At 29.1% G+C, this 17061-nt stretch overlaps 1 protein-coding gene across 1 annotated transcript; it reads right to left on the reverse strand.

Annotated features, from left to right (window-relative positions):
* Window positions 1-2746: 2746 nt before the first annotated feature.
* Window positions 2747-6976, reverse strand: LOC142327476 (uncharacterized). The gene is made up of 2 exons (XM_075370587.1): window positions 6918-6976; window positions 2747-3478 (listed from the first exon to the last, which is right to left on the reverse strand). Exons 1-2 carry the CDS (start codon window positions 6927-6929, stop codon window positions 2813-2815), a joined length of 678 nt encoding a protein of 225 aa, XP_075226702.1. The 5' UTR covers window positions 6930-6976; the 3' UTR covers window positions 2747-2812.
* Between the last annotated feature and the right edge of the window lie 10085 nt (window positions 6977-17061).

Consider the following 17061-nt stretch of genomic DNA (forward strand, 5'->3'; position numbering starts at 1 on the left):
TTTTACGCCTATTAAATTACGTATAAACATTTTTTTTAAATGGAAAGTACATACATTTTATTTCATTAATTTCTAATATTTTTTTTGTTATTATTGAATTATAATTTATCGTAATTTTTTTTTACAATCGTAGATTGATAATTATTAATAAATCAATATATTTAAATTAAAAAAAAGGAGATGAAATCTTATTCGAACCGATTTGCCTTCCTCTTGTAAGATCCAAATATTTCATGAATTAAAATTTCATTTGGCTATAACTCTGAAACCAATGAAAATAAGTATCACTATGATATATCGTTGAAAAGCTCTCAGTAAGGGCTTATTACTACAGGTAAGAAAAAGTCCAAAATCCAGATTTTTTGGGGGATTTTTGCCTCTTTTGACCCTTTTGGTTCAGTCGATTGGGAATGTCAATCAAAAGGGAATGTGCACAACTAGATGTTACAGCAGTCCTAAATCCAAAATTTCAACAATCTGCGGTTTATCGTTTTTGAGTTATGCGAGATACGTACAGACGTCACGCCGAAACTACTTCTTCTATCACTTGTTCATCATGAAGAGTTGCAGAAATTGAATAGAATACCAGAACTTTAAGAGGTAGTGTAGTCTGATATATGTAGGAAGGATGTCTTTGAATCGACTATACGGAAATATATTTCTTGTCTAGTGACTGATGAATAAACCTAGAGGCTGAAGTGCCTACCTAAATAAGCCAGGCCTCGTGATATTTACACAATAAAAATATGTTATCTAACATCACTGAGTTCTTAATTTAATGATAATTTTTCCCACCTGAGTTGGAAATTGATTTAATCTAAGTAGCGAGTGGTAGCATCTCGGCCTTTCATCCGGACGTCCAGGGTTCGAATCCCGGTCAGGCATGTCATTCACACTATAAAAATTGTCATTCGTCTGAAGCAATACCTAACGATGGTCCCGGAGGTTAAAAAGAAAAGAAAAAAGTAGTTTAGTAAAACTAAGGTGTTACTTTTTTTTCTTCATAATAGGGTCTAACTATTTTAAGGTTTTAATGTATTTTCATAAATGTAACATATATTGAAGCGTTGTTCTATGGTATTGCATTCGTTTCTACATAAGTTAGGCTATAAATTTAGACTTATTGATACGTAAAAGTAACCTGCCTGGTTTTAATACTTTCTATGTCTGGTTTTAATGAAATTATATATTCAATGAAGCGAGTTTGAATAAAATTTAATTATAATTTAGTAGAATTTATGTATTTAAATATCTGTTTTTTATTTGTACGAGTATTTATGTATTTATCGCACAAGATTGGTAAAACTTCATTCAATTTTGTCTCGAATGCGATAGACATTTAATATTAACGTATTCTAGTAAACTGTCGTTATTATTATATCTTCCTTTATTATCTGAGTGAGTATTTATATTAATATTTTAATGATTAAAGCAACTTAGAAAGATATGAAAAATAAATATTGTTGTATAAAAACATACGCTACTACGTTAAGTGATTTTTTCAAAAAAAAAATACTATTTTAAATATTTTATTGAGATAATGTTCGATAAAATACCTGTATTTTTGAATGATAAAGGTAAAAAAATTTTTTTCTCAAATTTTTATTATTTTACCACTTTTTAGTTTTTAGTTATTAAATTTTTCGGAAATCACATTGCCAGTATATATAAGGCTCTTAAAATTTTCTTCTTATCTTTTTTGGCTTATTTGGGTTGGCATTTCAGCTTCTAGGTTTATTCTGCACCCACCACAAAGCCAATTCAAAGTTATGATATAAATTTATTAGGTTTTGCCAGCCTTATTCGATAAATATCCAAATACAAATAAAAAACGTATATTTAAATCAGTAATTCCCAAACTGTGCGCCGCAGCGCCCCTGGGAGCCGCGGCCTCTTTACAGGGACACCGCGAAATGTTGTAAAAGTTTATGAAGCTTTTATAAATATTAACATTATAACTTTTTCGAATGTTAATATTAATTTAATTTTCAAAATTATTTCAGTGGGTGAATTTCAATTTTTTTCAGAGGCTTTTTAGAAAAAAATTTACTTTGGCAAATTTGTTATCTATATCGCACATATAAATAATTCATAAGAAAGTAATTTCAAAAAATTAACCCGCACTTCTTAAAATTGAAATTTTTTTTTTTTTTTTGTTTTGATCTGTCTGTCTTCGGATTAAATATTTTTCAATTTTTGAAAGTTTATACTTCTTATTTAGAGCTATTAAGAAATGTTTATAGTTTTTTTTTAAATTATAGATCCTGGAATTAAAATGCAGAACATTTTTCTTTGAAAATGTTTTTTTTCTATTATAGCTTTTGTTGAAGGAGGTGTTTGATTTAAAGAAAATTTTCTTAAGTAAATTTGTTAATCTTAACCTATGCATGAATATTTTTAGAAAAATATTTCTTAAAATTTTTCTCTACCTCTAAAGAATAATTAATTATACATTCTGTATTTTGGTTCGAACTCTTTAATTTTATTATTATTAAAAACCATGAAAGTCATGCAATACTTTGCAGCTTATATATATATATATATATATATATATATATATATATATACTACTTAGTTTTTACTTTGTTTCTTGTTTTAAATATATATTGTTTTGAAAGTATATAGGATATTAATTAATGCCACACATTTTTTATGAAAAAATATAAATATATCTATTTATTATTTTTTTTTAATATAAACACACACATTTTATTCTATAATAATTCTTATATTATGGTACAAAATATTAAAGCTTTAGTTTAACAGAAGAAAATTCTGTTCATGTATTTTTTTATTTTTTTTTAATTTCTGTCTAATGATGATAATAAGGACCACCATATCTAGCTCCATGTCCTGCATATGCTGCGTATGCTCCTCCTGCTCCGTATGCTCCTGCTCCATATGCTCCTGCTCCGTATGCTCCTGCTCCGTATGCTCCTCCTGCTCCGTATCTGAGAGCTGGTGCTACTGCTACCGCTGGTGCCGCATAGGCTGTGTATGCTGGAGCACCGACTTTAGCTGCGTAGGCGGCTGGACCGGCGTAAGCTGCTGGTGCGGCGTGTGCGAGAGGTTGTTTGTGTACGACGGCGTTGAATCCGTTGACTGGATCGGCTGTGTAATCGACTGTCCTCTTTGTACCATCGGGTTCAACCAAACTGTAGCTACCTTGTACGACGTCACCACTACGGCTTTCGTGTTGGCTCTTTGAGTCACCGGTGATAGCGTCTTGAACGTCGTAGGCGTAACTGTATTGCGGGTTGGGGTCGTAATGGTCGACGACGGCCGCTTTAGCTGCGTAAGGGTAGGCGGCGCCACCATATGCTGCTGCTGGAGCTGCATAAGCTGCTGCTGGAGCGGCGTATACTGCTGCTGCAGGGGCACCGTACGCGGCTGCTCCATAACCATGGGCTGCGTAAGCACCACGAGCTCCAAGAAATCCTGCGTTGGCTGCACTCAGCAGAGCGACGAATACAATCAGCTGAAAGTAAATAATAAAGCTTATAAAGTAAAAATAATAAAATTTCAATTACTAGTTAAATCAAAAGGAATTGATCTAGGCATGAAAAAATAGAAAGTCATACGATTTTGTGTTATTATTTATACAAATTATACCGCTTTTAACAGAAAATATATATTGTTTAATTCATTGTAGTGCTTCAATGAATTTTAAAAAGTTTACTGGATTAACTTCGAATTCTGAATTAGCAGAGGCTTATAGAGATAAAAAAAAAGATTCTTAACAATAAAAGCAAGATTAATTTTAAAAAGTTTTATGATTTTCATGAGCTTCAATATATGTTGAACAGGTTATTAAAAATTATTGTGTTAGTTAACTGGATTTTAATTGCTTTTTAAGAGATTTGTAAATATCATAAAACATTTCACGTGTTACTGTTAAACTACTTAGAATTTTACAACTGTTTTGTTACATTTTTTATACGTTTTTAGGTTAACTAATTATGTAACTAATTTTGTATATATTTGGATACATTTTTTTTTATAAAACCATATGTTTTGAACAATGTTAAATTTTATCTATACTGTTTCTCATTTTTTCAGTAAATATATATATTCTAAAAATTTATTTTTATTTATTTATCTTTTGTTAACTTTACTTTAAAAAAAACTTGAATTTTTTTTAATTTAAATAAATAACCAAAATTCGCTTATATATATTTATTTATTTAAATTATAATGTTTTAAGTAAATTTTATACTTAAACTGTCACAAAACGTATACTTATACTAAAACTTATACTTAATACTAAAACTTATACTTATACTAAAACTTATACTTAAACTGTCACAAAAGATAGTAGGCATTCCGATATGAGATGTTACTCTTCCTCGATATGGTATAGCCGTTTTCAAGAATCTCATTCCAGGCTTATTAGTGAAAATGAGAAGCGAAATTATTTCCTTTGGACTAATTCACCGAGCAACATTTGTGTTATATCATGCTAAGCCCAATGAAATATGGTAGATTTATAAATGAGATCTCAACTATGTTCTATATAAACACCGAATATATTGTGAGCATCACAACTCTCAAAGAAACAGTAATAAATAATATACCATTCCTTTTTTTGTCATCGCTTCTTAAACTAACTTTAAACTTTTATCGTATTATGAATTGTAGAAAATATTAGTGTATTATTATATAATCGTATTTTTTTTTTAGCGAGAGTACAAATACAATGTTTATACGATATTTTAAATATTTTAATCCTGTATATAATGCACATCGTTTCATTTCTTTTGTTATTTTGTAATTGTATGCGCATGTATATATATAGTGTGTTTATGTTATTACGAGAGTAATTTAATTTAAAAATTACGTTTGCTGTTCACATTTATAGGTACATTTCATTGGTTAAAAATTCTCTATAGAATTTTTCGTACACATCATAGTATGGAATGTTGCATCATTATTATATCAGAACTGATGTTATATTCTGTTTACGTTTTTTTTAAATTTTATTCTTCTTTCATTTTTAACCTTTCTTTACTTGATTTTACTTTTAATAATTTTTAGAAATATTTATACAAAATATATATGCATATATTTGTAATAGGATAATTATTTTTATTACATTAATTTTATTAGTTTTTTATTTTGATTACACTCTGCCTTTTGGGTTTATAGTTAGGATTGAAGTTAAATTTAAACCATTGTTTCAGGATTTCGTGATGACCTGAGCTAGTCATTATCAGTAAAATAAAATTCCGTTCTAAACATGAGAAGTTTTTTGATTCTTTAATTATTATACTTTTTTTTATATATGCAAAATATCACGTAATATCATTAAAAAACTGATCTATAAAATATAGAACATAGCACAGGTGGAGAATATGCTTATTACAGTTATTTTATATTTATTTGAAATATTGAAGGAAAGTTCACGAAAAATTTTAGAAAGCTTAATTTTATTTTTTGTTTTTTTTTTAATTGAAGGAAATCTAAAGAAGTAAAAAGTACAACCGATATTTTTAAAATTAAGTTTAAATAATAGAAATAATATAAGTTAATAATTTACTTTTACTACTAGTGGCATCATTAACTGTTATGACAGTGGTTTTGTGATATTTAAGGCTCCAGGTTCAAGTATAAAAAAGCATTTTTATAATTTAAAGTTTTTTTATTGCTTTTGAATCAAGATTATTGCCTTACAATCTGTGTATAAGTCAGTATTATGAACTTATAAAATACTTGAACTTATAATACTATGTAGAACGTTTTAAACTTATATTATATAGTATATAACTTATAAAGAAAAGTAAAGTGTAATAGTACGTATTTTTTGTTAACTGAAAAAATTAGAATGTTATTGAGGCACATTAAATTTACAGTTATTGTTTTAAAAAAGGCTTGGTAATTTTGCGCAAGAAGACCGACTTTTCGTTAATTTAATTTGATTTTAATATTTAAACTTTTTTTTATTAATTTTATTATAATTGCTAACAATAGTATCGCAGGTAAAGAAACATCAACTTTCCAACTTGCAGCATAATAACAAACCACGCTTCTAACTTGCCCCGCTCATATTTTTTCGACCTTCAATTGAGCGTACCTCAAAAACGACTGAACTAGTCTTCATCAAATTCACATGCACAATTTCAGATACACTACTACAACATATCTAAATTTCAAAAACGTTTAACGAGTAGTTTTGGAGATTTTGTAGCCACAAATATTTTTACATAGACCTATATATATATAAATAAAAGGAAACCCCAATTCGTACTCCTCATACCTCAAAACGAAAAACTTCATTCTCACGATGCGACCGAATGTAATATCGTAATTTTTCTAAAAAAAAGTCTGTAAAAAGTTAAGAAGTTTATTTTAAATATATTCTAGGAGAGATTTGTTACTAAATCCTTTTCTTGTATACATTTTACTAAAGTTCTCAAAACATAGGTTTGATATTCTTTAATGGTTATTTTTATACAGGGAATGAAATATATATAGTAAAGTTAACAAATTACGTTCATTTTATTGTTGTACTTATCTAGTGGAGAAAATATAAAGTAATTTTACCCCTTCCATAAAATAATTTATACTTTAACCCTTCTCAGCAGTAAAAATATTTTGAAAAACGATATAATAAAAAAAAAAAAAAAACAAATAAAAATTTCTTTAAAATTATGTATTGGTTTTTTGCTGGACAGGTACGTTATAATCCCGTAATAAAATAAGTTTTGAATTATTAAAATTTACTAGGTAGAGAATTACAAAATGTAAAAAAATTTAAATTCAAAGTTTTTTAAACCTCTTTATATTTTTATTTTAACATTAGAAATATATCTTACACTGTGTTATATATATTTTTCTTTTTAACCGATCATTCGAATAATCCGGGTTTCGTTTTAACGAATTTCGTATAAAAAAGATTATAATAGTTGTAATTTCCTTACCTTAACTGCCATCTCGAACAAAAATAACCGTAACACGTTGGTGTACTGATGTTGTTTCAACGGTGGTGTGTGATGTGTTGTGTCGATCCTTTGGTGGTGAACGTATTTATATATTTCTTCTGATCGGTAATCGTTATTATAGGGTGACTAACTAATGTATTACCATTACTGTATAGGGTAGAGTGGGGCGTGGCATATTTCTGAATGAAAGAAATACAGACAAGGATAGTAGAAGCACCTCTCATTGCTTTATTGCCTAATTGGCTTCCTAGATTCTAGGCTCTCCTAACCTCTATGTTTTCTTCTTAACCTCTGTATATCTTATTATCTATCCATCCTCCTTGTAGGCACGATTCCTTTACTTCGTCACTCTCTCTTTCCTTTTCTCCCGATAATTCTATCCTTTTTTTTATATAGAGCTACAAGGACATACCATTCCTTTCCATTCAATTACATTTAACTACCGATACAACTTAGTTAGCATCTTGTTCGTTTAACCGGACTAAATACTAAGAAGTATGTCCATTATTCAGTTCGGTCATTTTATATCTATTTTATATAGTCTATTAAATAATATATACCGGATAATAGAGTCCGAATAACGTTCGTGGTCCATTTTAAATACTACCTTGTTTTGTTTCATACCAACTAACGTAGATCGTGGAATATTAAACACCTTCTCATGGTGATTTAATCTACCTTATATTACTTTTTTTAGTATATGTTCTATTATTATAATCTACTTTATATACAACTTATTCTTGAATAAATTTAAGTTATTTTTCTATTTATTATAATAATTATTGGTGTGATTGTTGTAAATAGTAATATTATTATTATTATATTTATGATAACGGGATTAAAATTATTTCTTATATCAATAATTTTTTTATGTTATAAGAATACGGTATAATTAACCGTAATTTTTATTATTATTTATTTATTAAAACAGGGGTGTACGTAGAAAATCACGTTTAGAGAGCCCAAAAGGTCAGTGTGTTATTTGTTTACATTGAAAACATTTCCTTAGTGATTGTTTTTTAAATTTAATTTTAATATATGTTAGTGAAAATAATGACAAAAATAAAATGGCAAAGAAAAAAGTTAGAAAAGTATTATACAAGTATTATAAAAGTACTTTCCCGGCTATGCCGGTCGAATTTCACAGCTGTTTCTTTGCAAAATCTTTCAATCTAGTCCTTAAAATTCTTATTTTTATTTTTATAATTAACTTTTCAGTATAAGTAACTAAAAGAATTTTCCGAATTTTTTATTTATTTTGGACCTTGTATCAATGGCTTTTAAGAATAACATTTAAGCATCAAAATTACCAAATTCGGAATATTTTTTTTTTATTTTGGGGGCTCGTTACTCTGTAGGAACAATTTACTAAACGTTTTGTATGAAGAAGAGATTCTTTTAAAAAATAAAAATAAATTTTAAAAAGAATTCTTTGAAAATATTTTTAAAATAGATTGTGTAATTTTTATGAAATTAATGAAGAAACAAAATCTGATGTGGACACTACATGCCTTCCTTATACGCCTAATAAATTACATATACACATTTTTTTTAAATGAAAAGTACATAAAATTTTATACCATTAATAACTTCTGATATTATTTCATATATATTTTTTTTATTGTTATTATTGAAGTATTATTTATTGTAAAAGTTCTTTTACGATCAGAGGTTAATAATTATTAATAGATCAATATATTTAAAATATAATAAAAAAGTTAAAAAAAAGGAGATGAAGCCTGATTCGAACCGATGTGCCCTTGTAAGATCCAAATATTTTATTAATTAAAATTTCATTTAGCTATAACTCTGGAACTAATGAAAATAAGTACACTTATGATATATCGTTGAAAAGCTCTCAATGACGGCTTATTACTACAGTTAAGAAAAAGTAAAAACTCCAATTTTTGGGGGATTTTGGGTTTTTTGGACACTTTTGATCCAGTTGATTGTAACCAAATGGGGAGGTGTACAACTAGATTTTCGTAAATCCAAAATTTCTACATCCTGCTGCTCATCGTTTTTGAGTTATGCGAGATACATACGTACGTAAATGCAGACGTCACATCGAAACTAGTCTAAATTAATTCAGGGATGATCAAAATGGGTATTACCGTTGAAATCTGTGAACCGAAATTTTTCGCGATTACAATACTTCCTTTACTTCGTACAAGGAAGTAAAAATGATTTACAAAAAAATGAAAATTTATTTAGAGTCGCATGTCGATTAGTATATAATTATTATCAGAAGATATAAAATAGTTTTAAAATATAAAATAGCCTATGTTGTACCGTAAAGTATTTTTATTTCCCAGAAATACTACGTTACACTTGCGACTGTCTCTGATAAAGTATCTTAAGGTACATCCTTTTGGTAAACAAAGTTTATCTTAAATGTCAGCTGCATTTCATTGGAATTTATATGTTGATATACAACAATATACTCGGTTCAGTAAAAAAGATAGGAATCACTTCTTGCGGACTTGGCATGTGGTTCGTATTATACAGATAATATGTATATCAAACTTACAAGAGTGATTTTGTTAACTAATATTAAATTATCTACCGCAATAAGTCTGTGATATCTATTTATTACACGAGTGGATACAGATATTAAAAACTGAAAATAAAAAAAGGAATTATTAGATTTTTCTTCTGTTTTGGTATGGAAATGTTAATTTTTAAGACACAATAACGATGAATAGCTATATATATATATATATAATTTTTGTTTTGTTGTAATGCCTTATAATACTTGGCTTATCAAAAATGGTAAAGTCTTGAAAATATATTTTTTTTTTTTCAAAAAAACGCGGTGACGACACCTTTCTCACTTTACAACGAGTTGGATACTGTAAAATATTATAGTGCATTCATTCCTTTGGAGAAAATTAATTCAGACTGATGTAAAGAACACTGAATAGTTAAAATAATCTTTTATTATTATTCTTTTACTTTACTGGAATCATAGCTCTAAAGCTGTGCTGTAAGAAGGAAAGTATGGTAATCAGTCAAATATAGGTGTGGGTTTTATTTGTATTTCTCGAAGTTTCAGGATCATGGATCCCAAAAAACAAAAAAGTGGGGGTAATTTTCGTATATATTTACGTGTTTTGGCGTGTTTGAAGCTTAATAATCTTTGACAAGATAAACCGATTTTGATAAAATTTGCTACATAAACTTGTGTTTAGGGGGAAATTTGTAGGTAAAAGTTTAGGATCAATATCTCTAGGAGGTGTGGTAGGTAGTTTCTTTGGGATCAATTTTCTAAAAACTTTGCATTGTACTAAGTTCAGTACATGCGTACATGATTATCTTATCATTTTAAAAATAATTTTGTCCCCAAATGATAAAAAATATGGCTTCCCCTTCCGAAAAAAACGAAAAAACTATCTTTTAATTTTTTATTCATTGTAAATTTTTCTGTGGAGTTTTTTTTAGTTTCTTTCATTTAACAAAGTAAACGTAGAAGTATTAAAAGAATTTTTTTTAAAAGGTGATTATGGAAATGGGGACCAGAAAAAATAAAAAGATTAAAACATATAATGATAATTTTACAATTAGATTTCATCATAAATTGCTCCCATTCTAAAAAATAAATCTTAGGTAACTTTTTTCATGTATAATTATTTTTCCAGTGCATAAGAATAAATAACCAATGGCGGGAAAGTATTACAACTTTTGTTTTTCTGTAATCGTGTCGCCTCAGTATTATCACAATTACTACATCATATTGTTTCAATAATTTTTTCTTCATCTTCCTTTATTTCTATACCCAGATTAACGAATTTTTTTTTAGTTTTTGGCCGGACAACTACTGTCGTTCTTCTATTTAAGAGATTCTGTTCAAAATTTCTCTTCTTGTTTACAAATTTTAGAATCTCTTTATATCGAATTTTATCAATCCCTTAATTTTTACACCTTTTCTTTGTGTTTTTCATAATTTTCAATAATCAACACACTTTAAGTCATTATTTTCAAGAATTTTTTTCTTATTCTTTGATTTGTATTTGATACCGCCACATTTTTTCGCATGATCGCTCTCTTTGCTTATAACATACCGCTCGCTTTTGATGTTTAGTTTACTTTTCTCTGTCTTTTGTAATTTTACTAAGTAATAAAATTTTGTCACTTATTGTTTATTGTATTTTTAGAAGAAAAGTTAAAATTGTTTATTCTTCTTTTTTTAAGCCTTTTTTTAAATAAAGCATCTTTTGCCCCAAAAAAATAGTTCGTTTTTCATCTTCAACGGAGCCTTCTAGAATTGCATTTATTGTTCCCTTCCTAGAAATCATACGCTCGATCCAGTTTCCTTTCCACCTTTTGATATTTATTCTTCTTAATACTTCTATGTTACTTACTCTATCCACCCATTTTATCTTCTTCATCCTCCTCTAGATTTCAAAAGCATCGACCATATCTTTTTCCTTCTTTCCCAGTGTCCATGTTTCACTATCGTACAAAACTATACTTCAATATAGCATTTTACCAATCTCTTGCTCAGGTTCAGATCCATGTTGCTGCAGAGCAGGCTTTTCTTTCTAAAAAATGGCTTCCTTTGCCATTGCAATTAACTTTTTCAATTTTTCCTTCGCTGTTACAACATCTTCCTCATAATCAAATATACATTTTATATATATATATTAATAACTCACCGGGTTGGTCTAGTGGTGAACGCGTCTTCCCAAATCAGCTGATTAGGTAGGCGAGAGTTCCAGCGTTCAAGTCTTAGTAAAGTCAATTATTTTTACACGGAATTGAATACTAGATCGTGGATACCGGTGTTCTTTGGTAAGTTGGGATTCAATTAAACCACACATCTGTGAGAGGATTGGTCGAACTGAGACTGTGCAAGACTACACTTCATTTACACTCATACATATTATCATCCTCATTTATCCTCTGAAGTATTATCTGAACGGTAATTACCGGAGGTTAAACAGGTGAAAGAAAAATCTATATTTAATATTGCTGTTAGAAAATTGTATTCTAATAAAATTAAATATATTAGATATTTATTAAAGGAATAGTTTAGGAATCATTTCGACTATTTAAATTTTTTAATTTTGTAAACTTATTGTAGTTTTCAATCCTGTCTGCCATACTGCAGGAAAAAGAAGGAAACCTATCACACATAATGAGAAACGATATACCACATCCTTATGAACTTTGTGTGTTATGCGGCATTGCGTCGTAAATTTAAATTAAGAGCTAACATCCAAGATATTCTAGGAAACAATGTGATGATGCTATCGAATATCTTATTGTATTTTAAGGCCGTGCATCTTTATTCGAATATTTAATAACTGCTGTAATATTGTATTATGTTTGTTCCGGGAGATGATAACGATAAAGCGTGGTTTACCCTCCCAAAAAAAAAAATGAATTGATTTGTGCTGAAGAATTAAAAACTGTGTAAAAATAATTAACTGTAAAACTGTGTAACACACAATTATTAAACTATGTGTTCAGTGTGCTGTATTTTTTCTTCTGGTAAAAGAAGAAAAAAGTTCATCCTAACCCCGTAGGAAGCCTTGTGACGCTTCCGGTCGCCACACCCCCCTCCCGTTACTAGCCTGATGGGCTTTAACGGGAATCATCTATCGTCCTGTGACTTTTTACTTCTCATAGTAATAAGCCTGACCTCGTTGGGATCCCACCGATGTAAATGCCTCGGTAGACATTTACATCGGTGATTTATTAACTAAGCTTTTGCCTTTGCTGTAGGCCTCGTCCGGACATCTTAAATGTCCTACTTCGTTTCCCTAAAACTAGCTAACCGATTTCGCGGAAGCACGAACCCCGCACCTAGTTCCACTTATATTGAGCTAATGTCTGTGAATGTCTCGAGATTCGAGTCAAATTTAAACACATCATACCACAAAAAATGTTGTTCGCAACAACGAAATTTAGTCCTAATTTCCTTACTGAACTCAACTTTAGTTCAGGTTAATTTATGGACTCCGGTCTGGTCTACAAGGAGAAAGAAAAAAGTCCGGCAGAATTTTAGAGTATCGGTGTTTTATTTTTGTCTGTAATTTTCTTTTTAGAGATATTTAATTTTTTTTTGTCCATATGAAAACAGCCTCTGTTTCCTATTATTATTTTATTTTTCTTTACAAATAACATTTATTTTTTATTTATCGTTAACAAATAATTTTTGAAACTTATTTTCTCTTATATATTCTCTTATATTTCTCTCTTTATATTTAAATGTATATTTTTTTAAATTAGATTTTTTTAAAAGTATACATATATTTTAATTAATTAAAATAAAAAGACTTAAAAAAACAAATATATATATATATATATACAAAACTACATATACAAACAATTTATACCTTAATTATAGTAATAATATTTCATACTAATGCATCCTTATCTCTTTAAAAAAATTAAATTCGTTAAAAATAAAATAAATGTGATCTTTATTAATTCATAATTATATTTGATGTAGAATTTATTAGGCTCACATTTATTTTACTTTTAAAGAAGTAAGGATGCATTAATAGGAAATATTATTGCTATAATTAAGGTATAAATTGTTTGTATATGTAGTATTTTTTGTTAAAAGATCATGGAATTACATTTAATAAAATATGTACATTATAACTGTTGCACGAATTAATCGATATTTTTTATTTTTTCAATGAAATTATATATATATATTCTTACGTTTTTAATTACATGGTATTTTTAAATGTTTATAATTTGTGGATGGTTTTATTGTGTATTCCTGAGAATTCAGGATAAAAATATCCACAATGATATGTTTCTGTGAATATTTTTTTTCTTTTAATTTTGTATCATATACCAATACACTAACACATGCACGTATTACAAGTGTGTCACTTGTAATACGTGTTCTTTACGTAATGTATATGTGGGAAAACATTTAACAAATTAATTTGTATGTTCTAGACATATGTTATGATGTTTGTAATTTATGCTCGATTTTATGTCTTTTCTTTTTCTTATAAATTGATCAACTTAAATCAAGGTCATTCTAAATCAAGATCAGATGAAAAGGAAAACCTGTTTATTATTATTTTTATAGTTTTTTTTTTTTTTTACAGAAAAAATATATCTTTGTTTTATAGATCAAAATAGAAAAATCAACATATTTTTTTACTTTTTATTATTATGCTTTGTTAACGGATGTTGCTGTTACATTTCATAAACTTTTTATTACACTCTTTTAATTTAAAAATACATTTTTATTTAAGATATGAAATTTTATAACGGATATTATTTTTCTTTTTTTAATGTAAAATTTATATATTGGTATAATTTATTATTTCTAATGGTAGAACATTGATGATAATTAGATGGATTAAAATATCGTAACGTAAGAAAGAAATATTATGCATTTATTACTCATATTTATCTAACTTGAAAACGGATGTAAAAAAAAAAAAAATAAAAATGATTATGTTTTCTCACATCTAAACGCAATCCAGCCTTATTTTTTTCTAAACATAATTTAAACGAAGGGTGTCATTTTTTACCCAATAATTTTAAATTAAAGTTTTTAATAACATTGTGCAGTATTATTACTATAGACCCACCGGATTGGTCTAGTGGTGAATTCGTCATCGCGAATCACCTGATTTTCGAGTTATAAGGTTCAAAGTCTAGTAAAGACAGTTATACGGATTTGAATACTAGATGGTACCAGAATTCTTTGCTGGTTGGGTTTCAATTAACCATACATCTGACGAACGGTCGAACTTTTCTTTCCTTTTTCTGTTTAGTCTCCGGGAATTAACGTTAATATGAATAAGGATGATATGTTTGAATATAAATGAAGTGTAGTCTTGTATAGTCTCAGTTCGACCATTCCTGAGATGTGTGGTTAATTGAAACCCATCGAATAAAGAACACCGGTATCCACGATCTAGTATTCAAATCCGAATAAAATTAAATAAAACCTTTACTAGGACTTGAACGCTGGAACTCTCGACCTCTTCCAAATCAGCTGATTTGGGAATACACGTTCACCACTAGACCAACCCGATGGGTTTAGGAACGGTCAACCTAATAAGACTGTACAAGACTGTAGTTCATTTATTCATACATATCACATCCTTATTCATCCTCTGAATAGTACCTTACGGTGGTTCCGTAGGCTAAACAGAAAAAGAAAAATTTCTTTTCTGTTTGCATCAAAGAAGAGCAACGTTCAGTGATCCGTTTTTTGTGGTCGGAAGGTGTATCAGGGTCCGAAATTCATCGAAGACTTTCGGTACAGTACAGGAACAGTGTGTTGCCGCAACGGAGTGTCTACGAATGGATTGAAAAATTCAAAAACGTTCGCACAAGTGTTACGCACAACGAAGGAGCCGGACGACCGTTTACCACCACAAATGAGGAAAACATCGAGCGTGCACGTGACATAGTTTACTTAGACAGACGAGTAACTATTTATGAAGTGACACATTGTCTGCAAATTAGTCACGGTTCTGCCTACGAAATCATCCACAACAGACTTGGGTGTCATAAAGTCTGTGCAAGATGGGTCCCAAAACAACTCACAGAGTTGCAAAAACAAACGCGCTTGGACATCTGCCAAAAAAATTTGGATCGCTATGGTAACGAACGGGACATCTTCTTAGATAGAATCATTGGAGTAATCGGCAGAGTATGGAATGGAATTATCCAAATTCGCCCTGCAAAAAACGTTCAAGACCCAACCGTCCGCAGGAAAACTGATGCTTATGGTTTTTTGGGACTCACAAGGCCCAGTACTGGAACATTATGAGGAAAGGGCCACAACAATAAACAGTGCGCGCTACAGTCAGATGCTTACTGCCAAGCTGAAGCCTGCAATTCGCAAGCAAACTCCGAGAACTGCTGTCGAAAGGTGTTGTGTTGTTGCACGACAATGCCCGTCCACATATTGCTGCCCACACTGCTGAAACGCTCCAGAAACTCAACTTTGAAGTACTGGCTCATCCTCCGTATAGTCCTGATCTTGCCCCTACTGACTACCACTTGTTTGGTTCACTCAAAGAGAAATTAAGGGGCCGTCGATTTACCTCGGACGAAACAGTGAAAGAAGCGGTGCTTACCTGGTTCGCAGCTCAACCGAAAACCTTCTTTTATGAGGGCATCAGGAAGCTTGTGCAACGATGGACCAAGTGCGTTGAAATGCAAGGGGACTATGTTGAAAAATGATGTACATGTAAGTTTCCTATTTGTATTGCAATAAAATTTATTACTACATTGCGGGTAACAATTGACTTACCCTCTTATATATATATATATATAAAAGTGAATGTTTATTTGTTTGTCCCGTATGCGTTCCTGTACCATTCATCCAATTACAGTGAAACTTTGATGAGTTGTGCGCACGCCCGTGAAGGATTTGAGTATATATATATTCTTCGCTATATAAATCTAGCAGCAGCGAAGCATTGCCGGGTCTGCTAGTGTCCTATGAAATAATAATTTTTGTTGTAAAAATTTGAAGTAAAAATTTATTATGGAGAAAAAGAAGAAAATTATATTAGTCTTGAAAGTTGGGTTCTCTAATTCGAAAAATGATTATTGGCGATTTAGTAAATTATTAAATAGAACATGTTTAAAAATTTATTTTTTAGTTCTGTAATATTCAAAATAATGTTTAGATGGTGTTGTTTATTGATGTAATTTATCTAATTTTGTAATCTTTCCTGTTGTTAATTTTTTTCTTAAAATTTTGAATAATTTTTCTAAAGAATTTTCCATTAATTCGTTTTAAGTCAATTATAAATTAACCTATTCATATTAATGTTTATGATTTATTAAAACAATGATTTTAGTTTAGTTTTATTATTTTTTTATGAAATATTTTTATGATTATTTATAAAATTTATAACTATTTTTCACCGTAATATTGTTACAGAATTCTATCGTTGAAATATATATATATTTTTAAAATCCATTTCTTAGGTTTTTTGTTTTTTATTTCAAACCTCAATTAAAATTTTGTTTTTAATTTGAATTTCTGCTTATAAAAATTTATTGCTCACCCATTTAATTTTTTTACCCATTTTCAGTAGAATGATTAAAGTAAATTGTTTGATGCATATTTTATGAAATTAAAATTCGTGGAACCGTTACGAAATTTTTACGTACAAAA

This window comes from Lycorma delicatula, chromosome 7 (genome assembly GCF_047948215.1).
Source record: "Lycorma delicatula isolate Av1 chromosome 7, ASM4794821v1, whole genome shotgun sequence".
Lineage (NCBI taxonomy): Eukaryota > Metazoa > Arthropoda > Insecta > Hemiptera > Fulgoridae > Lycorma > Lycorma delicatula.